The sequence below is a fragment of the Budorcas taxicolor genome, chromosome 2 (assembly GCF_023091745.1).
Source record: "Budorcas taxicolor isolate Tak-1 chromosome 2, Takin1.1, whole genome shotgun sequence".
NCBI classification, from domain to species: domain Eukaryota; kingdom Metazoa; phylum Chordata; class Mammalia; order Artiodactyla; family Bovidae; genus Budorcas; species Budorcas taxicolor.
In genome coordinates, this window is record NC_068911.1 from 173,117,486 (window position 1) to 173,142,622 (window position 25,137).

The window sequence follows — 25,137 nt, forward strand, 5'->3', positions numbered from 1 at the left end:
CTGGAACCTGGCACTTGGAACGCGCCCGGATACAGCCAGTGGTGTCTGAGGCTACGTTCTTAAACTGGCCCTGAACTAGTTCGTCCTCTTTCAAGTCCCGTGTTGAAATTCCTGTGGTTAGTAACTATGAACAGTTTTCCTCTTCTCCCCTCCCTCCATAGGCGGATTTACTGATCGCCCCCCGCCCCACCCCCGCCACTCCACCCCCTCTCCCAGATCGCGCAGAAGAAAACGAAGTAGAGGCTTTGGGGAGCTCCTGGAGGGTTTGAGCGGGGCGGCCCCAGGGGAAGTCCCGGAGTCTCCCAGGCCCCGCCCCCGGAGGGGCGGGCCCGCGGCTGGGCCTCCTATTGGCTGCCGGTCGCATCACCTGCCGGGTGTGAACCAGGAGGCCCGAGGTGTGGGAGGCCTACCTGGTCCCACCCGGGGCCGCGGGAGGACCGGAATGACGGGGGCCCGACGCTGGGCCCCCCTGCTCCTGTGTCTGCTGCAGTCCGCTCCAGGTAAGGGCGGGGGGCGGCGGGGCGGGCGCGGGGCCGCGGGGGCGCTCCTTCAGACCGACCCAGGGAGGGAGTGGCCGGGCAGAGGTCTGTGCGGGGTAACCCGGGTCGTGCGAATCCGCAGATACCATTCTCCCCCCTCCCCCAACCCGCCGCCTCCAGTTTTCTTCTAACCGGGGACTGAACAGACTCGAGTCTGAAATTCCTTTACGGGAAGGAACTGATTCAATTTCCTAGTGCCAGTTCAGCCCCAGGTGAACAGAGAAAAACAAAAAAGTCAGCTGCTTTTGTTTATAAAGCGCTTTTTAAGGTTTCCTAAAAGCCCTGTCCGCTGCACGAATACCACCACACTTGACCCTCATTGGTACAGGAAACCAAGCAGAAGTGCTCTGCCCTCCCTGGCGGGGGGCGGGGGTGGGGGCTGGGGGGTGGGGGGTGTGAAGGGGTTAGGGGGGGTCAAAAGTTCTACCCAGGCCTGAGGGGAAGGAGCACCCGCTTAGTCTAAGCTGTGCTACCGTTTTAACAAGGCACCTTTTTTTTTTTCTGCACCCTCGCTAGTAAATAAAGTGACAGGGTACAAAATACCTTGGGTGGTTGGGATCCAACCCCCAAAGCCCAGCCAATCCCCGGAGAAGGACCCCAGATTGGCCCCAGGATATCACCCTGATCTTAGACTAATAATTTAAGAGCTTAGAAGGGCCCTTGGACATAATCTAATATTAAAGTTAAAAGCCAACATTTGTCTGAGCATCTTCTTTGTGCTGGGCACCACATTATTCTAGTTAAGCGTCACAACCCAACTGTCCTACAATGTAGGTAGTATTTTCTCCCTTTTCAGATGGGGAAACTGAGGCTCAGAGCAATTAAGGGAGGCACTGGTGAGACACACAGAACAGAGAAGCCTGAGCCTGAAGCGAGCGTGGCCAGCTTTGGCTGTGGGGCGGGCGGCTGGTCCTTCCACCCGGGTCAGTTCAGGGACGCCCCAGCTCCTGGTTCCTTCGCAGCAGTGTCACAGCAGCTGATGAGGAATAGGGTACCTACGTGGTGGGAGGGGAGGGTGTCCTCTGTACTTCCCTTTTCACCACCAAACTCAATAGTTTTGCTGTCTAGCCCTAGCTCTCCTTACACTTGATGAATATTTAATGTACAGAACATAAGCTGCAGTGTGAAGATTTAGGGTGAAGCAAAGCTGAATCCAGGTTCTAATCCTGGCTCCCACACATAATGGGTGTGTAGACTCAGGCAGTTGCGTTGTGACACTTAACTAGAATAATGTGGTGCCCAGCACAAAAAAGTTGCTCAGACAAATGTTGGCTTTTAACATTAATATTAGATTATGTCCAAGGGCCCTTCCAGCTCTTAAATTATTACTCTGTAAAGGGTGTGTAGCCCCTTCTGTCTCTGTGGAAGGGGAATGATACCTACACCGCAGAATAGTTTGTCCTGGGGGCTGAATGAGGTTTTCATTGAATGACGTTTTGATTGAATGGGGATTTGACTGAAGGCCACCCTTGTGCCTGGCACCCTTTGACGGCTCAGTAGAGGGTAACTGGGATTGCCGGGGGCTCAGTGGTGAAGAATCCACCTGCCAATGCAGGAGACACAGGTTCGATCCCTGGGTCGGGAAGATCCCCCAGAGAAGGAAATGGCAACCCACCTCAGTATTCTTGCCTGGGAAATCCATGGACAGAGGAGTCTGGTGGGCCACAGTCCAGGGTCACAAAGAGTCAGACACCATGGAGTGACCGAGCACCTCGAGGGCAGCTACTCTGGCTGCTATTTCTCCACTGTGGCCAAGCTCAAACGTGAGGCCTATTCTCAGATAAGCCCCTTGTAGACAGATTTTGGCCTCCTGCCAGCCACCTGCTGGAAGTCCAGAAACTGGGAGCACTGTCAGCATCAGCATCCTGGCGATCCAGTTCCAATGAGAGGACCCAGGTTGGGGTGAAAGCAGGAACCCACATTTGGGTCTAAAAGGGTGAGCGTGTGAGGCTGAACTGAGGGCAGTCAGCAGAATGGGCCCCTCCCTCCCTGATGCCCATCTGTAAACTGTATGGATTTCTGTCACCGCGCATGTGACCCTTCGGGTCACTGAATTCTCCATGGGACCATGAGCACCTAAAGGGCAGGAGTGGAGTTGTAGCCCTCTGAAACTTCTGGCATGCAGTGATCGAGAGATGTTCTTGACCAGAAGTGAGCCACAGATGTTGGAAGAATAATGCTGAACATAGTTGGAAATAGTGGAAACAGTGGCAGATTTTATTTTCTTGGGCTCCAAAATCACTGCAGATGGTGACTGCAGCCACAAAATTAATAGACACTTACTCCTTGGAAGAAAAGCTCTGAAAAACCTAGGGAAAGTGAAATCGCTCAGTCGTGTCCGACTCTTTGTGACCCCATGGACTGTAGCCTACTGGGCTCCTCCGTCGATGGGATTTTCTGGGCAAAGGTACTGGAGTGGGTTGCCATTTCCTTCTCCAGAGGATCTTCCTGACCCAGGGATCAAACCCAGGTCTACCTGCATTGAAGGCAGACGCTTTACCCTCTGAGCCACTAGGGAAGCTAGACAGCGTATTAAAAAGCAGAGACATCACTTTGCCAATGAAGATCTGTCTAGTCAAAGCTTTGGTTTTTCCAATAGTTATGTACGGATGTGAGAGTTGGGCTCACATAAAGAAGGCTGAGTGCCAAAGAATGGATGTTTTTGAATTGTGGTGCTGGAGGACTGTTGAGAATTCCTTAGACAGTAAGGAGATCAAACCAGTCAATCCTAAAGGAAATCAACCTGAGTATTCACTGGAGGGACTGATGCTGAAGCTGAAGCTCCAATACCTTAGCCACCTGGTGCGAAGAACTGACCCATTTTTCAGATAAGACCCTGATGCTGGGAAAAATTGAGGGTGGGAGGAAAAGAAAGCAACAGAGGATGAGCTGATTGGATGGCATTACTGACTCAATGGACGTGAGTTTGTGCAAACCCCGGGAGATATGACAGGGAAGCTGGGCGTGCTGCAATCCGTGGAATTGCAAAGAGCTGAACATGACTTCGTGGCTGAAGAACAACAGGGCCCATGAGAACCTAGGGAAGGAAGTGTGATCAAGAGCTCAGACTCTGGGGATTTCCTTGGTGGCACATGGGTTCGATCTCTGGTTGGGGAAGATTCCACATGCTTCAGAGCAACTAGGCCAGCGCACCACCACTGAAGCCTTCATGCTCTAGAGGCAGTTTGCCGCAACAAGAGAAGCCCACTCACCACAACAAAGAGCCCAGCCCCCACAACTACAGAAAGCCCTCCCACAGCAATGAAGACCTCAGCCAAAAATAAAAATAAATTTTTAAAAAATTTAAAAAAGAAAGAGCTCAGACTTTGGGATTGACTAGGCCTGGATGGATTTGAATTCCATTTCTGCAACTTATTAGCTGAGGGGGCCTCAGTTTCCTCATCTGTAATGTGATGCTCACAATTAGTACCTGCCTCCTGGAGATGTGGGGCAGATAATGCAGATAACATAGTTTGGGTGAAAATGCAGATAACATAGTTTGCGTGAAAATGCAGATAACATAGTTGCATCATGCCTGGCACATAGTTGAGACACAGTACACATTAGCTGCTACCACGAGCAGCAGCAGCACCGCCACCACTTCTGAAAGATGTCAGGAAGACTCCCCGGAGGAAGTGACATTGGAATCAAGTCTTTAAAGGATTAGATGGTGAATGCCACGCTGTCGAGGACACTCGGGTTCAAGGACACCCAGAGGAATGCAGTGGTTTGAGAAGGGCGAGAAGGAAGATTGGTTGCCGCCTGGTAAGGTGTGTTGGTGAGCTGTCAGGAAGATGTCAACGAGATGGCCAGGCCAACCTGGGCAGGGCTTCACGTACCCTGATAAGGAGCATGGACTTTATTCTGAGAGCAAGGGAAGGGCAGGAACTGGGCAGCTGTGTAAGCAGATGCACATTTCAGAAGATGAGCAGTGAGAAGGAAGAAGTGCCAAGGAGGGAAGTTAGGGGCAGTTAGAGGCGGTCAGGGAAAGAGCCACTGGGACGGTGACATCTGAGCAGAGATATGAAGGAAGCAAAGAAGTGAGCCAGATGGAATATCCAGGGGGAGAACAGTCTAGGCGGAAGGAATAGCTTGTGAAAAGGCCTGGAGGTGAGTGCAGGCCCACACGCTCTAGGAACAGGAAGGGGCCAGTGTGGCTGGAGGGGACAGAGTCCTGGGGCGTCCTGGGTAGGGTCCTGTGGGTGACGGCAAAGACTTTGGTTTTACCTTGAGTGAAACAGAGACCACTGGGGCTTTAAAGCAAAAGGGTGACATGATCTGACTTTCATTTTAACCCTTGCTACCATATGGCAAATGGATTGAGGGGACAAGGCTGGAAGCAGGGACAGCAGTTAGGAGCCCTTAGGGATAATCCAAGTCATCACAGTATTCATTCATTCACTCAACAGATTTTCACTGTGCACCTGCTATCTGCATAGGGACCTTTGCAGGCAAACGCTGGGGACATGGCTGAGGACAGGACAGAGCCTCCGTTCCATGAGCCCCTCAGGGCCATTCCCTCCTGAAGTCCAGGGATCTATCAGGTGGTCCTGCTCTGTGCTGTTTTGCTGGGACCCTCAAGTGCCACGGTGGGCTTCCCAACCTGGCACAGATGGACTGCTGAGGTCTAAGGAGGGGAAGGGGCTGTAGGTCACACAGCTATAACTGGAATCATGCCCCCCAGGGCCCCAGCCTACATCATATCCCATCTGCTTCAGCCACCCCAGATAATGCCTGGTTCTAAAACTGAGCAAGCACCCAATTGCCTGCCATGCCACTCTTCAGCTCAGAATGGCTCCAGGCTTCATGACCTCTTTCTCCTCCACAGGGCGGCCCCTCCTGGCCCCTCCCCAGAACGTGACGTTGCTCTCCCGGAACTTCAGTGTGTACCTGACGTGGCTCCCAGGGCCTGGAAACCCCCAGAACGTGACCTATTTTGTGGCCTATCAAAGGTGGAGGGGTGCCTCTGAGCTGGTGGGGTAGGGGGGTGGGCATGAAGAGGTGGGCAGGGGCCGGAGGGGCTTCTCTGCGATGAATAGCTGCATTCAGTGTGGACAGCACCCACTGGTTCTCTGAGTCCCATGGGTGATGGCCTGCGGCAGGTATTGGGAGAGGATATTCACGAAAGTTTTGGAGGTGGGGGTGATGCTGAATGGAGAACAGTGCCCAGGTGATGGACCTGCCAGGAGCGAGGCAGGATCTTTGAGAAAAGTCAGAGCAGGGCATGGATGGAGCTGTGAGGGCCCGACAATGGAATTCTTGAGGGCCTGGGTAAAGTGCTTGACACTATAGCCAGTAAAGGAGGCAGAGATATCTCTTGCAGAGCTGTGTTAGGCATGGTGAAATGATCACCCTTTTCCCCACAGACCCTGCACAGAGCCTTGGGGTCCTTCTCACGTTGGCAGCCCAGGCATCCATCGCTAATGCAGAGGAATCTAAAAGTGAAAGCAGATTTCTCATCTTTGCACATAGGTGGAATTCATCTGAAGATCTTTCATTAGAGAGTAAGCTAATAAAAGCAGATATTCAGCAGCATTAATCTAGAATTGGTGGGAAGGAGGAGGCAGGAAGGAGAAAACCTGCCATATACTCAGGACTCTTCCTGTGCCAGGCTGAGTGCTAGGAGCCTAGCATGAGTACCTCCCTTCTGCCTCCCCGTATTGCCAGGCAGGCTCTGCATTTCCCCTGTGTTAGAGGTGAGGAACAACTCAGGCCGTGACTTGAGTAAGGAAGTCAGTGATGGAAGCAGAAGAAAAACCCACATCCGTCCGACCCCAAAGCTTGTGCTCTTCAGTTCTATCACAGTGCCTCCATCTGTAGCCTCCAGATGTGAATGGTGGGCGCCTGGCTTGGGAAAGAACAGACTGTAGAGAGCTTTTCAAAGAAAGAATGGGAACTTCACTGGTGGTCCAGTGGTTAAGAATCTGCCCGCCAATGCAGGGAACATGGGTTCGATCCCTGGTCCGGGAAGATCCCACATACTGCAGGGCAGCTAAGCCCGTGGGCCACAACTACTGAGGCTGTGCACCCTAGAGCCCATGCTTCACAACGTTAGAAACCACCGTAACTGAGAAGTAGCCCCAGCTCATCACAACTGGAGAAAGTCCACACGCAGCAACAAAAACCCCGTGCGGCCAAAAGAAAGAAAAGAAAAAGAGAGAATGGTGCAGAACTGTATCAGGAGGCAGAAAATACCCAGCGTGGCCTGTGTGTTGGCTGTGTGTCTGCACATGTGCGTGCATGAAACGTATTTAATTTCACACCGCCCTGCGAGGAAGGATTCAGGGACTCCGCTCTACTGGGGAGGGAATTGAAGCACTAAGAGGGTGTTTCGCTCAAAACCACACAGCTAGGCATAGTGGAGGTGGGATAAATTGATTAAAGAATTGAAAGCCTAACCTCAGACCTTAATGATATTTTCCTTTCCTTTTACACATTTGAAACACCTGTGCAGATTCCAAAACTGTGATGTTCTAATGGTACTATTTTTTCATTTATTAGCTAGAATTATTTTACAAAGAGATGCTTCCTTTTATGTAGTATTTGATATTCAGTAGTACTGTTCATACAGGCAAGACAGAATAAATGCTTGAAACTTTTTTCTTTACCAGTTTGGAAGATAATGAATTGGTCCCCTATCATGTCCCAAAGGTGATTGCCTTGTTTTTTTTTTTTATTATTATCACCAACTCAAGTAGTTAAACATATCTAATGGTTTAGTTCATTGCAGTTGATTCTACTCATTGAAGCTTGAATTGTCTCTCTTTGGCCAATGAAAGTCCCTTCAGGTTGGCTCCTTAGTCCTTTGAACTTGACCCTAGTGAGTCTTAATTTCTTTATTGTCATTTGTTGCAAATAGATGTTCCAGACTCATTTGCACAATTCCTGACCTAAAACCTGAAATCAACCATGTCTCTGTTTGGTAAAAAATGGTTTTAAAGAACACTGTGTAGCTGTCTGATCACTAATGCCCAATTGCTTTGAGAGCTTTTCAGTGAACAGAATTGGGTGATGTGTATAAAAAATCCCATCTCTATTCCTGGCTTCTACTGAGATGACTGATTAAATCTGCAAGTCACACCCATGATGTCTTTATCAAATAATTTTCCAGCCACAACTTTGGTGTTCTCTCCAGAACATGGTTTCTTATTTTTTTGCAATATTCATAGGCTGAGAATTTTCCTAATCTTCAAGTTCTGGTCCCTTTTGGCTTAGCAATTCCTTCTATCTGTCTGTCTCTCTCTCCGCTCTCATTTTACTGTAAGCAGTCAGAAGAAATCAGGTTATATCTGCAGCACACTGCTTAGAAATCCCCACAGCTAACTATCCAAGTTCATCACTTTCCACTTCTGATTTTCCATAAAACCACTAGGGTGTAATTCAGCCACACTCATTGCCACTCTATAACAAGGATCAATTTTCTTCCAGTTTCCAATAAGATATTCCTCCTTTCCATCTGATCACTCCTAGAATCACATTTTGTTATAGCTCTTAACCATGACTCGTCCATCTTAGGTGACCCTGCATGGCATGGCTCATAGCTTCATTGAGTTACATAAGCCCCTTCACCACGACAAGGCTGTAATCCACGAAGGGGATCTATATTCTTACCAATAGTCTTTTCAAGGCAATTTAGGCTTTTGCTCCCATGAACTTCAAAACCCTTGCAGGTTCTACCCATAACCCAACTGCAAAGCCACTAACTCATTTTTAGGTGTTTGTTACATTAGCACCCCTGAGGCCTTTCTCGGGAGATGGTCACCTCCCTTCTCTCTGTGTCCTCACCTGGCCTTTTTTCTGTGTGAGAGCTGCCATGGTGTCCCTTCCTCTTCTCATAAAGGCGCTAGTCTTACTGGCTTAGGGCCTCACCCTCACGACTGTGTTTAATCTTAATTACCTCTTTAAAGGCCCTGTCTCCAAATATAGTCACATTAGGATGTTAGGGCTTCAACATATGAACTGGGATGGGGTGAGGGGTGCTGTACAATTTAGTCAATAGTACTGGTAAACTGGGTTTCAGTAAATTTAAAACTTTTGTTCTTTAAAAAAATAAAACCCCAAAGAAAATGAAAAAGTCAGTCATTGAGAAGTATATATTCACAATACATACATTGACAAAGAACTTATATCCAAAATAGATAAAGAATTCCTACATCTCAAAAATAAGAAGATGAATCACCCCCAAAATATTTGAATAGTCACTTAACAAAAGAAGATATGTAAATGGCCAAAAAGCATATGAAGAGATGTTCAACATCATTAGTCTTTAGGGAAATGCAAATTAAAGCTACAGGAAATACACACACCACTAGAATGGTTAAAATTAAAAGCTGTGACAGTGCTAAATATAGACAAGCATGTGGAGGGCATTTTGCTGTCGTTTAGTTGCTAAGTCATGTCGACTCTTCACAACCCCAGGGATTGTAGCCCACTGGCTCCTCTGTCCGTGAAATTCCCCAGGCAAGAATACTGGAGTGGGTATGGAGGGCATATGGCCCTCCATATTTGGAGGTTTTGCAGCCACAGGTTCAACCAGCCATGGAACAAAAATATTTAAAAAAAATTCAGACAGCTCCAAAAGACAAACTTGAATTTGCCACACAGTAGCAAATATTTATGTAGCATTTGCATCATATTTACAATTATTTACATAGTGCTTGCATTTATATTAAATATCATAAGTGATCTAGAGATGATTTAAAGTATATGAGAGAATGTGCGTGTGCCGTATGCAGATACAAAGCCCCTTAGGTAAAGGAACTGAACTCTGAAGATTTCTGTATCAGTGGGGGAGGTCCTAGAACCAATCCCTTGTGGATACTGACTATATATTGTGGGCGGGAACTACAATGATACAGTCACTTTGGAAAACAGCTTCACAGTTTCTGGTAAAGTTACACATTCAGTGACCACGTTTCCCAGGTTCCACTCCTAGATCTCTATCCAAGAGATGTGAAAACATGACCATATGAAGACTTGTATGTGAACTTGCATGGCAGCTTAATTCATAATTCCCTGTTACAGACTGAATGAATTGTGTCCCACCCCTTAGCCACTCTTGTGTTAAAGCCCTAACACCCTTGGGGACTGTATTTGGTGACAGAGTCACAAGTATACCGTATTTAAGGTGTAAGAGGCAGTTAAGATTAAATGCGGTCCTGAGGGTGAGGCCCTAAGCCAATAGGATTAGCACCTTTATGAGAAGAGGAAGAGACATCAGGGCTGCTTTCACACAGAGAAAAGGCCAGGTGAGGACTCAGGGAGAAGGAAGGTGACCACCTCCTGAGCGAGGCCTCAGAAGACAGCAAGTCTGCTGACACCTTGATCTTGGACTTCTCGTCTCCAGAACCATGAGAAATCGGTGTATTTGTATCATTTAAGATTACACATACAAGTGACTTCATATATTTGTCTTCCTCTGTCTGGCTTAATTCACTTAGTGTGACAATCTCTAGGGCCATCCATGTTGCTGCAGATGACAACCACCACCACCATGTTTCATAAATGAGGAATAAATTAGAAGAAATATAAGAGCAAATCAATACAGCAGGTAATGCCTTGAAAGAAACAGAAGGTGAAAAGAGAGAAACTTTTAAAACTCAAAGAGACCTGGAATGTAAATGCTCAAGTTATAAGACTCACAGGAGAAAACAGGAGAGGATCTTCGTGGCCTTGAGTCAGGCTCACATTTCTTAGGACACCGAAAGAAAAGAAAGCTGATGTGTTAGTCTTCCAGGGCTGCCGCGACAAAATGCCAGACTAGGGGCCTAAACTCATTTAAACGCTGGCTTATCAGAGTGATATTTTAAAAACATAAATCGGATAACCTCAGTTCCCCTGTTCAGAACCTTCTGGCAGTTTCCTATGACATACGGAGTAAAATCCAAACTCCCAACCAAGATGGTGAGACTCTGCCTGCTCTGCCCACCCACCTCCATCCTCATCTCCTGTCTGCCCACCCTCTCTGTTCCTTGTCCACTGGGCTTTGGCCACCCTGGTCTTGCTTTTTTTCTGGACTGATCAAGTCCCTTCCCATCGCAAGGCTTTTGCTTTTGCAATTTCCTTCCCCCCACCCCTTCTCCTGGCTCCCTTCTCAGCATCCCAGCCTCAGCTTCAGCACTGTCTTCCTGGCCTTTCCTGAGCTGCCTTTAGAAAGTAGTCACCCCACCTTCCCCTGTTATCACCGCACTTACCAGCTCCTGGATTTATCTTGTCGATGTGCCGATGGTGGGAAAGCCCCTCCCTCCAGTGTCAGTTCCTGAAGGCAGGACCTGTCTTCCATGAATTGCACATTCCCCACAAACAATGCCCAGCAAGCGGGTCCCTCCTTTGCACCTTAGTGTTCTCAGGAAGTTGGAGTCATGGTCTTGGGTGTCCCCTCTGACGTTCACGTAGCACCCAGCACTGAGTGGGACACACAGCAGGCGGCCTGTAACTGCCTGAATGAATAAACGTGGTGGAGAATGGTTACTAGCAGAGCAGCCCTGTAGGGAGGCATCACAAATGAGGAGACTCAGCCTTGGGGGCATTAAGGTCCCAGAGCTAGTGACGGGCAGAGCCCGGGTTCCCACCCTTGTCTGTCGTTCTCGAGCCCAAGCTCCTAACAGGACGGTCCTTCTTCTGTCTCAGCCGACAGCTGGCTGGCCGGACAGATAGATGGATGGACAATCAGGTGGGATGGAGGGGCAAGAAATTGTGTATTTTCCAAGTTTCCTCCCCCCAAGAGGCCGAACCCATGACCCACACTCTTCTGTCTCTTTCCTCAGCTTTGTACCCCCCAGACGGTGGCGGAGAGTGAAAACGTGTGCAGGAACCAAAGAGCTGGTGTGTTCTCTGATGTGCCTGGAGAAGCAAGACCTGTGCAACAAGTTCAAGGGGCGTGTGCAAGCAGTTTCACCCAGCGCCAGGTCCCCCTGGGTAGAGTCCAAGTCCATGGATTACTTCTTTGAAGGTAGGGAAGGGACCTGTGAGAAGGAGACTGCCCAGGAGCTCAGCTCAGAGGCCCTGCTGTCCTAGCCATCTGCCCTCTACTTCCCCAAAGCTCTGGAGCCACCTACCATGGGCCCAAGGAGTCTGACTTTGCGATCGGGAATCAGAGGAGTTCGCCAGCCCCAGCAGTTCAGTCTGTGTGTGTGTGTGTGTGAGTCGCTCAGTTGTGTCTGACTCTTTGTGACTGAATGGACTGTAGCCCACCAGGTTCCTCTGAGCATGGAATTCTCCAGGCAAGAATCCTGGAGTGGGTAGCCTATCCCTTTTTCAGGGGATCTTCCCAACCCAGGGATCAAACCCAGATCTCCTGCATTGTAGGCAGATTCTTTACCATCTGAGCCACCAGGAAAACCCAGTTCTGTTTGTACCTCCAACTAATGAGGTTCATGATCTTCTACTGTGTACAACCTTGGTTATGAACTACACAAGGCATTTTACTTATTCTTATTTTTGTTAATGTTCAATCTCTCTCTTTTAGAAACAATTTTTTTTAAATTTTAGTTGCAAAAATAATTTCTGTGCACCATAGAAATTTCAAGGAAAAGAGAGAGAAAAATAGGGAGGAGAACATTCCCCATGCTTTTAACCTTCAGGAATCACCACTGTTAACAATGAGTGAAGAGAGCTGTTTTTTCTCCAGTGTGTTTTATTTCTGATCCTCACAATAGGCCTGTGAGGTTCATTTTAATCCACCCATGTTTTTAAAAAAATTAAACAATCAAGACTCAAAAAAGTTAAGAAACTTTTGTGATAGAGATGAGTGTGATAGAGATGCGATGTGGAATGGTTCTTTCTGATCTTGGACAAGATGCTGGTGTGGGTCAAGAGTAAGAAAGGGAGTATAAGTACTCACACAGTAGCTTCATGGAGCTGCAGTCTGTAACGTATCACTCAGGCTTCTCAAAATGTTTGAGGACAAAATAGGGCTTGAAGGGAGGGGAGGAAAGGATTGAATGAGGGATGGCAGGAAATAATGACAGAGAAGGAAGAAGCGATGATTGGGATGGGAGGAAGCTGGCAGGGTGGATTGACAAATGGACACAAAGGATGGATGCATGGATGGATGGGTGAGAAGAAAGGAAGTGTGGAAATGATAAGGAGGAAGTGATGGATGCATGGAAAGGAAGAGGTTAGAAGGATGGATAAATGCTTACAACGAAGGAACTCGTATAGGTGAAGTACAGGATACAAATGAAACTCAGATGGCTGGGTCAGTGGCTAGAGAGTACAGAAGAAAGGCTGGGTGCCTGGCAAGGGAGGGAGGGGAGAGGGAAGGAAAGGCAAAGGAGAAAGGAAAAGCAAGAAGAAAAGATACATGGAAAGAAAAAAATAGATGGATGGAGGGATAGCAAAGAAGGCTGATTGGCTAGAAGAAAGGAAGAAAGAAAGTATAAATGATTAGGAAGACAGGATGGATAGGAAGGAAGAAATGTCAGCTGGAGAGAAAGCAAGATAGGAAAATCAGGAAGAAGGAAGGACGGCTGAGAAGGATGTGTGGGTGGGAAGGAAAAGAAGCATAGTTACGAAAGATGGATAGATGGATGGAAAGGAAAAGAAAGCTGGGAAGGCAGACAGAAAGTTTGTCTGCCTAGAAGAACGATGGAGGAATAGGAAGAAGAATTAGAACAATAAAGGGACAGATGCAGAGTGGTGCTTACTTTTTTATTTCTTTAATTGATTTTTTTGTTGTTTCTTCCTCCCTAAAGCTCTTCTGATGCTCCTAGACCACACCTCAAGCTTGAATGATCCTTCCTGCCTTTTTCTGCCCTCAACTGTGACCCAAGTCACTTTCTCTCTTGAGTTTTTTTAATTTGAATATTTCATTTCCCTCTAATTTCCTCCAACTCCTTGAGGTCAAAATTTATGGGGGCCTCATCTCCCCAGTTCTCTCAGCTCCCTGCCCAGGGCTTAATACATATCAGAGTCCAGTGGGTGTTTCCTGCACACATAAGTGGTGGCAACTTGCAGAAGCCCCATGCTTTCCCTGAGCACAAACAGAGCAGGGAAGACCAATGAGGTCAGGGCTCCTGCTGTTTGGTACTCAGGGAAGGCTGCATGGAAATAGTGGCATTTCAGCTGGACCTGGAGCAACGGTATGTTTATTTTCTCTTGTTGCTTTATTCCTTGTCAACTGCCCTCTCCATCTTCAGACCATCAGTCAAACCTAGATAACCTTGATCAGACTGTCTGTAGAAATGGACAGTAAAGATTCTGCCAGTGAGGGCTCAGAAGGAAGTGAAGAGCATCGTAGAGGAAACCTACATCCCCTTCAGGAATGTGTGTGCTCAGCCACGCAGCCATGGCCGACTCTTTGAGGCCCCTTGGGCTGAAATCCACCAGACTCTTCTGTCTTGAAATGGGATTTTTGAGGCAAGGATACTGGAATGGGTTGCTATTTCCTCTTCCAGGAGATCTCCCCAACCCAGGGATCGAACTCTCGTCTCCTGCCTCTCCTGCATTGACAGACAGATTCTTTACCACTGTGCCATCTAGGAAGCCTAAATCTCTTTCAAGAACAGTTAAATCATCACAAGCAGACTGTTAGTAGAAGTATGGATACTAAAGATACTGCCCCACAGAAGGAAGTGAGGAATATGTTACTGAAGGGAGATGCCTTTTATATACTGGAAAACGAGCAAAATTGTGTCCTGCATGTACATGGAAAACAGAACTTATTAATTTGGTCATTCATCAAGGAGATTTCCAAGCAAAATATTGAAGGCATGATCTGGTTTATTATTGGCAACTATAGCAAAATGCAAGGAGGAAAGAGAGAAACTGAGGAAAGGGCCTAAACAAAAAGGAACCAGGACTTGAACATCCGGAAAATTCTCAACCTATCCAGAATGGCAAAAGATACTAAAATCAAGAAATATCTTCCAGGAGTGTGATGCAGAGAAATAGCCAAGGATGTGATTGTACACCTGGACTTCCTGGTGGTGCTAGTGATAAAGAATCCGCCTGCCAAGGCAGGAGACATAGGTGATGCAGGTTTGATCCCTGGGTGGGGAAGATTCCCTGGATGAGGGCACAGTAACCCACTCCAGCATTCTTCCCTGGAGAATCCCCATGGGCAGAGGAGCCTGGCGGGCTACAGTCCACAGGGTGGCAAACAGTTGGAAGTGACTGAAGCGACGGAACACTCACACACCCACATGATTGTACAACCATTTTCTAAAACCTCAGAAAGACTGAAGTGTTTGGTCCAGAAAAAGGGCTCTTTGAAGAGATTTAAGGGTATGACATACAGTTCCCTTCAATCAAGAAAGCTGAGTGTCATCCCTCAGCCAGCTCAGCTAAAGCCAAAAATAGAAACGGCTCTTCTCAAAAAGATATGTGGAACTGGCTTCTCTCGAATGCAGTAGGTCCCCGTGACATCTGTAGGAGATCCATAAGCTTCTTGAGAATTTTATATCAGCAGAAACAGTGTCAGTTTGGATGAAAAGGAGCAGAGAGAATATGAAATGTAAGAAGGCTATTGGTCCCCCAATTTCTACTGGAAAGAAGCAGACTGTGAACTATTTACCTGCAAATATCTTTCATGAAAAAGAAGGATTATTCAGAGAGTGGAACCAAGATCCCAGAGAGCAGTGTTGAAAGCCAAGGAGATGTAGTTCCCAGGCCTAAAAATCTAATAGTTTGTGTAGCTAGATTTCAAAACTGCTTTGGCTCAGTGAGTTTTTTACCTCCCGTTTCCCCCTATTTGAACCAAAATGTCCATGATTATTGTCTGCTGCCTATCCCACCTGCTTGGCTCAGATGGTAAAGCGTCTGCCTGCTGTGTGGGAGACCCGGGTTCGATCCCTGGGTTGGGAAGATCCGCTGGAGAAGGAAATGGCAACCCACTCCAGTAATCTTGCCTGGAAAATTCCGTGGACTGAGGAGCCTGGTGGGCTACAGTCCATGGGGTCGCAAAGAGCCGGACACGACTGAGCGACTTCACTTTATATTGGGAGCAGATAACTTGTACTTTATTTTCACTGGTCCACAAGTGGACAGGAATTGAGTTCAGGAGTCATGCTGAATGCATTGTACCCAGACTCTCACCTGAACCTGATTTAGATACTTTAGAAGACAAGATTTTGAAATTTGAGTTGATGCTGTAATGGGATGAGACCCTGGGGGGGCCTTGGGATGGGGTGAGATGGCTCAATGGTAAAGAATCCGCCTACCAGTGTGGAAGACGCAGGAAATGCAGGTTTGGTCCCTGGGTTGGGAATATCCCCTGGAGAAGGAAATGGCAACCCCCTCCAGTATTTTTGCCTGGAGAATCCGTGTACAGAGGAGCCTGGTGGGCTACAGTCCATGGGGGTCACAAAGAGTCGGACACAGATGAGCGACCAAGCCTGCACGCACAGGATGGGGTGAATGTACGTTGCCCTTGAGAGAGACAGGAATTTCAGTCTGTCTCTCAGGAGTTAGACGGAGGACCATGACAGGCAGAATGACTCCCCGCAAAGATCATGCTTTAATCCCTGAACCTCTCAATACGTTAAATGCTAATAATATTAGATGGCAAAAGGGATTTTACTTAAGTTGATGGGTGTTAAAATAGTGAGATTATCTTGGATTATCCAGATGGGCCCAGTCTAGTCCCTTGAGTCCTTAGAAGCAGAGACCTTTCTCCAGCTGGAGGCAGAAGAGGTGCAGAACAACAGGGAAATCAGAGAGAGTCGAAATGTGAGAAGGAGTCAATGTGGTGTTTCTGCTTTGAAGATGAAGGGGTAACGTGATTAGAAATGCAGGTGCTGGGACTTCCCTGGAGGTCCAGTGGTTAAGACTCCATGTTTCAACTACAGAGGACATGGGTTCAGTCTTGGGTCAGGGATCTAAAATTCCCACAATGCTATGCAGTGTGGCCAAAAAATTTTTTAAAAAGAGAAGAAAGAAGCACAGGTGTCTTCAGGAGCTGAGAAAGGCCCCCAGCTAACAAACAACGTGGAAATAAACCTCAGCCTCAATAGCTACAGGGAACTGAAATCTGCTAACAACAGTATTGAGTATGGGAGTGAATTCTGCCCCAAAGATCCCAGAGGAGAGCCCAGGCCAGCTGACACCTTGATTTCCACCTAGCGTTGAGAACCCCATCAAGCCCACCCAGACTCTTACCTCCAGAACTGTGACATGATAAATCTGTGTTGATATAAGCCACTAAGGTTGTGGCAATGTTATGGCAGCAACAGAATACAGATACAGACGGGCAGGATGCTGACAGGCCAGTGACAGGGGAAGGGCACCGAGGGGGAAGGGACAACACCAGTCAAGGCAGGTTAACTGTCTCCGCGCTGGGTGAGGAGCAGGCCTGCCTGGAGGCAGGGACATGCGTGCTCTGTGGCCTGCGGAAGGTCCTGACAGGTCCCGTTCTCTTTCCTCCAGTGGAGCCAGCCCCACCCGTCCTGGTATTCAACCAGACAGAGGAGATTCTGATTGTCAATGCTACATACCAGCTGCCGCACTGTGTGCCCCAACCAGATCTGAATTATGAGGTGGATTTCTGGAAGGAGGGGACTAAGAACAAGGTGAGAAGCCCCTCTCATGCCCTCGCAAGCTGAATCCCCTTCCTCACTCTCCCAGCAGATCCCCATGCTCTTCACCCTCCGAGCCTTGTCCCTGAATGCCTCCTCCAGGAAGCCTTCCATGCCTACCCCTCACTGCTGCAGTCACCCCCTTGACTTTGCAGTGTGATTGACTTGTGGCTCACCTCTGCTCCAAACCGCCGCCCCCAAGGGGCCAAATCCAGGACATCCTTCCCCTGCATATTACAGCTAGTAACAACAGAACAGTTTTCTATTTTTTTTTTTTTTGATTATGAAACTTTTTAAAAAATAATAAAATCTGATTGAAGTATGATGGGCTCTGGGAGGCCTACTTGCTGAGGCACCAGATTCATTAGGGAAAAAAAAACTAGAAAATTCAGATAAATTCTAGGAAGAAAACCGAAAGTATTCAGAGATGATTTCAAATAACTCTTTGGTGTATATACAGTTTCAGACTTGTTTCTGTGTAGGCATGTGCTTATATCAGTATCTATTTGTTTATGGCAGGGGTTAGCAAATGTTTTCCATAATTGGCCAGAGAATAAATATCTTTGACTTGGCAGGCCATATCGTCTTTCACATCTATTCCACTCTATCTGAAACACAAAAGGAGCCGTAAGTAAATAGATAAATGAAGAGGCATAGCCATGTTCCAGGAAAACTATTTTCAAAGAAAGGTGAGGTTAAAGTCTGTGGACCCCTGTTCTTATTCATTCTGTCTTTTACTGAACCCAGACTCTCACCCTTGGCCTCCTGCACACTCTGGATCCCAGATCTTCATCTGATGTGGTCCTTGCCTTCAAGAACCCCACAGGTGTTCTTGTGTTCTTTCTACTGTCCAGTAGAAAGATAATGTAGAACACAGTGTGTCGTTTAAATGTTCCACATTCAGTTAAGTAAAAAGAAACAAGTGAATTTAGTTTTCATAGTAGATTTTATTTCATTCACTAGAATGTAATCATCTCAACGTGTAGTTAATATAAAAATTACTGAGATTTTTGGGTTGGTCTCCCTTGAAAGTTGGTATGTATTTTATACTGGAGTGCATCTTGGTTGATACCAGCCACGTTTCAAGTGTTCAGTAGCCCCATGTGGCCAGTGGCTACTGTGTTGGACAAGCAGCCCTAGAGTTTTCTGTGTCTGTAATGGCTGAGGGACTACGCCCGTGTTGTGTAGTCACTAAGTTGGGTCCAGCTCTTTGCAACCCCATGGACTGCAGCACACCAGGCTCCTCTATCCTCCACTATCTCCCGGAGTTTGTTCAAATTCATGTCCGTTGAGTCCATGATGCTATCTAACCATCTCCTCCTCTGCCACCCCCTTCTCCTTTTGCCTTCAGTCTTTCCCAGCATCAGGGTCTTTTCCAATGAGTCGGCTCTTCGCATCAGGTGGCCAAAGTATTAGAGCTTCCGCTTCAGCATCAGTCCTTCCAGTGAATCTTCAGGGGTGATTTCCTCCACCCTAATATTTTGACATGCCCTCAGGGTGGGAAACCTGAGGCATCTGCCCCCAAAAGTGAGGACCACTGGGCCCTGGTCGGGTGTGCCTGGGAGTGACCCTGAGTGGCAGGGCTGCTTTTGAACCCAGACCATTTCTACCTTGAGACTCAGTGAAGAAGAGAAGCCAGATAGTGTTGGGAAGTGCTCTGTGAATGCTTAAGCCTTAATACAAGTAAAGAAGTTGTGGGAATCCCAGCTGTGCCATACCTGCCAAGCCTACCCCATCCTGACTGCATGGAGCCAGTTCCCCCCGCAGGTCCATCCTCCTCTCTCTCTCTCCACACAGACTCAGTTTCCAGCCACTCCCCATGGCCAGCCAGTCCAGATTCCTCTCCAGCCAGACACCAGCGGGCACCACTGCCTTAGCGCCAGAACCATCTACACCTATGGCAATCCTAAATACAGCGAGTTCTCTGAGCCCACCTGCTTCTTCCTGGAGGCCCCAGGTGAGCGCCAGGTGGTACAGAAGTGAGGACTTTCCCCCTGGGCCTTAGGATCTTCATCACGCGGCGGTTAAGAGCCTAAGTCTAGAGATAGACTCGCCTCCATTAAAATCCCAGCTTCACCTCTGCTTACTATGTATCTTTGGGCAATTACATATCTCTCTGAACCTTGCTTTCCACCATCTGTAGGATAGGTTTAATTCAGTATTTTTTTTCTTTTTAAGTTTTATGTATTCATTTATTTTGGTTGCACTGGGTCTTCACTGCTGCTAGAGGTTCTTCTCTAGTTGCTGCAAGTGGGGGCTGCTTTTTTTGGGGTGCAGGAACTTCTCGTTGCAGTGACTTCTCTCACTGAGGGGCACGGGCTCTAGACTGTGGGCCTCAGTGGTTGTGGTGCGCTGCCCAGACCAGGGGTTGAACCTGTGTGACCTGCGTTGGCAGGCAGATTCTTAACCACTGGATCGCCAGGGACATCCCGGGTTTATTCTTACGAAAATTAGACAGGATGATGTCTGTGAAGCCTCAGCTCAGATGCAGCTGATAGACAGGAGCCCCCTCTCTCTAGTTGTCATTATTTTTTCTTCCTAGGATCCACCTGGGGCCTCCTGCTGCTGCTACCACTTCTGCTTCCACTGCTGTTGGCTGTTGCCTTAGGGCCTGTGATGTGGAAGACCTTTAGGGGGAACCCCTGGCTTCAGCAGACAGAGATGCCACAGGCCCTGGTATGGTAAATCTGGGGGCATGGGACAGAGAGGGAGGCTTATCCACGAGGAAGGAAGTGGAGCTAGAGTTGGTAGGTAGTTCAGGTAGAATATTAAGATGGCCTAGACCGCAAAACGTCCATCTACCCCTCCAAATTTTCACCATTAGTGATTCATTCCTTTGGCACTAAATTAAAATAGCAGATATGCCTGGGAGGGACAAGTACCTTAAGTTCCTTTTTAAAATAACTTCATCTCTGCTAAGGATTTGTCAAGTGCCAAGAGCAGAACCCCCAGCCTTGGGACTCAGGAGAGATGCCAGGAGGGGAGGCGGGGAGGGTGGGATGGAAAGGAGACATCTTAAAAAGGTCCCAGCACTTTGTTCACCATCTAACCGAGGGTAAGTCTTGCACAGGCAGACCCTGCAATTTCTTCATTGGTCTGCTGGCTCACTCACTTAGAACCTGGGGCCACAGGGACAAGGGAAGCCTGGAGAGGTCAGATCTGTTCAGTGTAGGCCTGGAAAGGGAAGCTGAGTCATACATGGGGCTCGGTGGGCGCTTGGGTTGGGTGGGAACTTTGAGGATAGGCTCTGAGGGTTTGCCAGACGGAAGTGTTTGACATTCCTGGACCTGCAGGGAATTCCCACTAACTAGAGGACTACCTCTGTGTTAGACATACCCGCACCGGCCCCATCCCTCTACCTTCCCGAGCATGCATGCGTGCATAGTCGATTCAGTCGTGTCCGACTCTTGGCTACCTTATGGACCGTAGCCACCAAGCTCCTCTGTCCACCTTCCCATTACATGGTAACGGTGCTCAACCTCCTAAAGCCAGCACCTGCAACCTGGACGCTTTCTCTGGCCTCTGGTGCCCACTCTGCCTGTGCACATCACAGGCTGTGTGTGCCAGGGAGTTCACGCCACCAGCCCCTCCATCCCTGCCCTGCTGGTGCTCTGAGGCCCGAGCGCTGCAGCGGCTCCAAGTCCCCAGCAAGGCTCAGCTCCACCTTCCCTTGAGGTGACCTGACTCATCATACCCTGCTACTGGCTGCTGTGCTTTGCTGTCACTTCCTGGGATCACTTCCCAGAGAAACCACTTCCATTTGAATCCCTCGTCTCTTTCCTTGTCTATTTCCGGGGAACCCAAATTAGAACAGTCATGTTTCCTGAAAGGCTGAATCTTCTGTTCTTCTCTCCTCTCCCCAAATCAGAACTTCTCCGGACACAGACTCTATGCGGCAGCCTTTCAGCCCAGTGGCCCAGAGTGCCTGCACGATTTGATCCTCTGTCCCCAGAAGGAAGTGACCAGAAGGGTCAGGCTGACCTCTGGAGTCAGGGCCCCAGCCCCCGTCCAGGCCAGACCAGAGAAGGACAGCGCTGAGGAGAAGGACGGTGAGAACACAGATGAAGAGGACCCGGATCCTGGTGTCAGCTTCCAGCCCTATGTTGAACCGCCCCCCTTCCTGGGGCAGGAACCCCAGAGCCCGGGGCCCGCTGAGGCAGGAGGGCCCTGGACTCCTCTGGTCCAGGGGGAAGGCTCCTCTACCTTCAGTTCTTCAGGCAGAAGCTGGGCCAGCACTGCGGGGTCCTCGTCCCCCTGGGATGAGGCTGGATCCTCTGGCTATTTGGCCAAGAAGGGGCCAGGCCAGGGGCTGGGTCGGGAGGAACACCAGAAGCCTCTCCCACCACCCGAGGACTCCAGTTCCCTGGGGGAGCCCCCCAAAGACAACCTCTCCTCCTGGACCAGCTGGGGCTTATCATCACCAGGGCTGAATCTAGTCCCCGGGGAACCCCCGGTTTCTCTTCGGACACTGACTTTCTGCTGGGACAGTAGTCCTGAGGATGATGAGGGGGAGGAAGAAGAGGAGGAAGAGGGCTGGAGGGAGTCAGAAAGTGAGCACAGCAGTGCTGGCAGCTGGGGGGCTAAGAGCCTCCAGAGGACCGAGGTCAGACCCCTGGGGCATTACTTGGCCAGGTGAGCTGTGCCTCTGAGTCCGGTTGCTGCTGAGCTTTCTGAGGACCCAAGACATCACCAAGACTTGAAATCCCAGGAGCATCGTTGCTGGGGCAGCAGAGGGTCCTCAGAGCACCTTGGGGAACCCTAGCTATTAGAAGCCGTCCACCAGGCTGAGCTGTCAGAAGCCACCCGCCCTATGACCTGCTTGCTTTGCATCAAGCACCAGGAGGGGTGGAGACAAGAATGGGCAGAGGTCAGAGGCTGGTTGGGTGTAGATCACCCCACTGCCCCTGGGGTGATAGGCCAGCTGGAAAGATTATCTCTGGACAACGTGAAACGGGCAACATCAGGTCCCAGCAGACACGAAGGCCGACAGCACAAGGGCCCATCCGGCTTTGGGGAGAGAAGGACTTGGAGGCACACCTGGTGGAGCAGAGACTCGCAGCTTTCTCCAGCATCCGCTGGGCTTCCTCCTCTGCAGAACTCAGCCTTCTGGTTTACGAGTTCCCTAGGGTGGGCCCCGGTGAAGAAAAATCTAGTTGGCCGAGGGTGTTGGAGAGGCAGAGGAAGGGGAAGGGCGTCGTCATTGAAAGCCCAGTCTCTGGGTCACGCGTTTCACAATCTAGAATATCACAGACAGACCTGGGTCCAGATCGCAGCCCTGCCATTTACCAGTTGTGTGGCCGGCGGGGAGGCACCCTCCTCCTCTGTGCCTGAGTCTCCCCTCCGCAGCTTCCCCCTGGGGCATGGCGAGAGGTCTGACAGATGCGTGATGCCTGCCACATCGTTGGCACTCATCACGTGGTGACCAGTAGGATTCTCCCATCCACCCAGGCTCCAGGCGGGTGGGGGGACCACTGGGCATCTCCCACCTGTGACCCCAAACTCAGAGGGACTGGATTCTCACTCCAAGTCTCCCACCTACCCCCTGCCCTCACTGCCCCCATCTTGTGGTCAGGAAACTGAGTTCTCAAAAGCTGAAGCCGTCAAGGGGGTCCCTGGTCCCTCTCCCTTTTCATGGCGAAGAAAGAACCAAATGGCCCACTGTCTAGGGAGTCTGATTAACTGGTGGTGGGGAAGCAGCCCAGCAGGAAATTGGGCCCCCGGGCCTGTGATCCCCAGTTTAGCACTTTAGACCCTTCAGTTGCCCATTGTGGTTGTAAAGATGTCCCATTTCCCCTTGCGATTTTGAGAAACCACTGTCTCTGGAAATAGGTGACTGTTCTTCCCCAGGGGTAGTGATGGATGTTCTCAAACAACTGATTCGGTAACCTAATTTTGTCAGCTTTGTGGCCCTGCAGGCACCACAGAGATCAGAACAAACCTTGGCTCTGCCATTTCACCCACCAGGACTTAGTACGTTTTTCCACTGATGCAAAAAACATCTTCATAAGCTTTGTACCCACAGGGCTGTGCTGTTTAGAAGTCAGCTTAAAAGTATAGCATCGAGAGAATGATCTGGAAAAGCTTCTCAAACTTCCAGGCCTTCTCAAATTGTGCTCCCGAAAGACCCTGGGCTTCACGGGAGGAGGAGTCTCAGTCTCAGGGGAAGCTAGAGGTTCCCCCAGGTTCAACCAGAGCAGCCTCCCTGGACCCCTCCTTTTTCTCCAGCACTCTCCACGTGCAATGGTGCTTGGGAGTCTCCACTGCTAAAGAAAAAGTTAGCAAACCCCCTTTAAAGTAGGAAATCCTGCCTTCTGTTTCAGATGAAGAAGCAGAAATGTTGACTTCACTGTATACTTCGCTAAGAGTGAGGTCGGGTTTCTGGCCCGCCTGGGCAACCCCGATCCCCTTGGCCATGTAGACAGTACCAAGGCCTCAGCAAGGGGCACGTTGTTGCAGGGGCCTTCACCACCACTGGGAGGCGTGCACATGCCTGCATGCTCAGGCACACACACGTGCCTGTCTGCAGGGGTTTCTCTCCCATGAGGCTTGTCTACATCCATCACTCAACACAGGAGAAGAAAAACAAGCTGTACCCGTGGCACTGGGGAAGGCCCAGGGCCAGTTCCCAGGGAAATACCCAGACCAAGCCCGGTGTCCTTTCTGGAACCTGTTGAGCTGCTTCAAGGAGGTAATTCCAAGTCCCTAAAAGCTATCATCACTGTTGTGTTAGGCTGGTGTCAAGTAACTAAGCACTGTATTCTGAAACCTTGTGTGTTTTCTAAGTAGTTTTTTCAGAGTTTAATTTCTGACATAGGCTGAACCCTCCTTGAATTCTAAAAGTCATTAAGTTATAAACAAAAAACTATGGGCAGCATTAGGAAAGAACATGCTGGCCACTATCATCATGTGTTAGGTGTACTCAGCACTGAACTGTTTACAAAGCCCTTTCATAAACTCACTGGCCAGGAACTGCACAGCTTGAGCTCCAGGCCACATGTGAAGGACAACGGGGGTGGAGCAGGCGAAGTCCTAAGTAAAAGCAACATTCCGATTCTTTAGGTTACTGAGAAGTTTATATATTGCTCTGAGATATTTGTATTTATTTCTAGCTTTATTTTATGTTTATATCATATTTAAATAATTTCCTAATGCTTGTTGGCCCTACCCTAAACTGTTTTAAATAAAGTGCTCTATTTTTAGAGAAAAAGACAAAATCGAGTGGAAAAGTGTGTGCTCTTATTTCTCAAAGGCTCTTCACCAGTCTTGACTGTTAAGACTAGAGTAAGCCCTCTACATACAAATGTGTTCCATTCTGAAAGCACATTGGTAAGTCCATTTATTTCATTAAGTCCAAAAAGTTAGCCTAGGTACCCAGCTACCACTATCCACTATACTGTACTGTAATAGATTTATAATATTTCTCATACAAATAATGCATACAAACACAAAAACATATATTTCACTTTACAGTACAGTACCTTGAAGCTTCCCAAGTGGCACAGTGGTAAAGAATCTGCCTGCCAGTGCAGGAGACACAGAAGACGAGGGTCCAACCCCCAGGTCAGGAAGATCCCCTGGAGCAGAAAACGGCAACCCGCTCCAGTATTCTTCCTTAAAGAATGGACAGAGGAGCCTGGTGGGCTACAGTCTGTGGGGTCTCAAGGAATCAGACACAACTGAACCCATGCACAGTACCTTGAAAAGTACAACCGCTGGCATACAGGGCTGGCACCGAGTGGACAGGCAAAAAGAACTACTGACTGGAAGAGAGAGAGGAGATGGGAGGTGGTATGGTAGAGCTGAAGGATCGTCAGCAATAGGAGATGGAGCGCAAGCTGCAGTTTCACTCATGTCTGACATTGATGACATAGGTTCTGGTTCCTTGCTGGAATCGGATGCACGTTCATATCTTTGAAAGTTCACGGTTTGAAGATTCATACGTAGGGGCTTTACTGGATAAGGTCTTCGGTTGGGTCCCCAGCAGCAGACCAGAGACAAGGACTTGGGGTACACAGCAGTGCAGTGATTTCAGAAGGCACCAACAGGAGAGCGGAAGAGAGGGAGGGGAGGCGGCCAGTCCAGGT

General features: G+C 48.9%; 1 protein-coding gene across 1 annotated transcript; it reads left to right on the forward strand.

Moving 5' to 3' along the window:
* Positions 1-388: 388 nt before the first annotated feature.
* Positions 389-24,231, forward strand: IFNLR1 (interferon lambda receptor 1). Its single transcript, XM_052664134.1, has 7 exons — positions 389-500; positions 5,368-5,491; positions 11,306-11,490; positions 16,905-17,047; positions 18,851-19,010; positions 19,596-19,729; positions 20,922-24,231. Exons 1-7 carry the CDS (start codon positions 443-445, stop codon positions 21,687-21,689), a joined length of 1,572 nt encoding a protein of 523 aa, XP_052520094.1. The 5' UTR covers positions 389-442; the 3' UTR covers positions 21,690-24,231.
* Positions 24,232-25,137: the final 906 nt, after the last annotated feature.

Excerpts from the sequence above, each read along its gene's own strand:
- IFNLR1 (XM_052664134.1), top strand. The coding sequence starts at position 443 with ATGACGGGGGCCCGACGCTGGGCCCCCCTGCTCCTGTGTCTGCTGCAG. Across the intron at positions 501-5,367 it reads TCTGCTGCAGTCCGCTCCAG|GGCGGCCCCTCCTGGCCCCT; the intron begins GTAAGGGCGGGG and ends TCTCCTCCACAG. Across the intron at positions 11,491-16,904 it reads CATGGATTACTTCTTTGAAG|TGGAGCCAGCCCCACCCGTC; the intron begins GTAGGGAAGGGA and ends TCTTTCCTCCAG.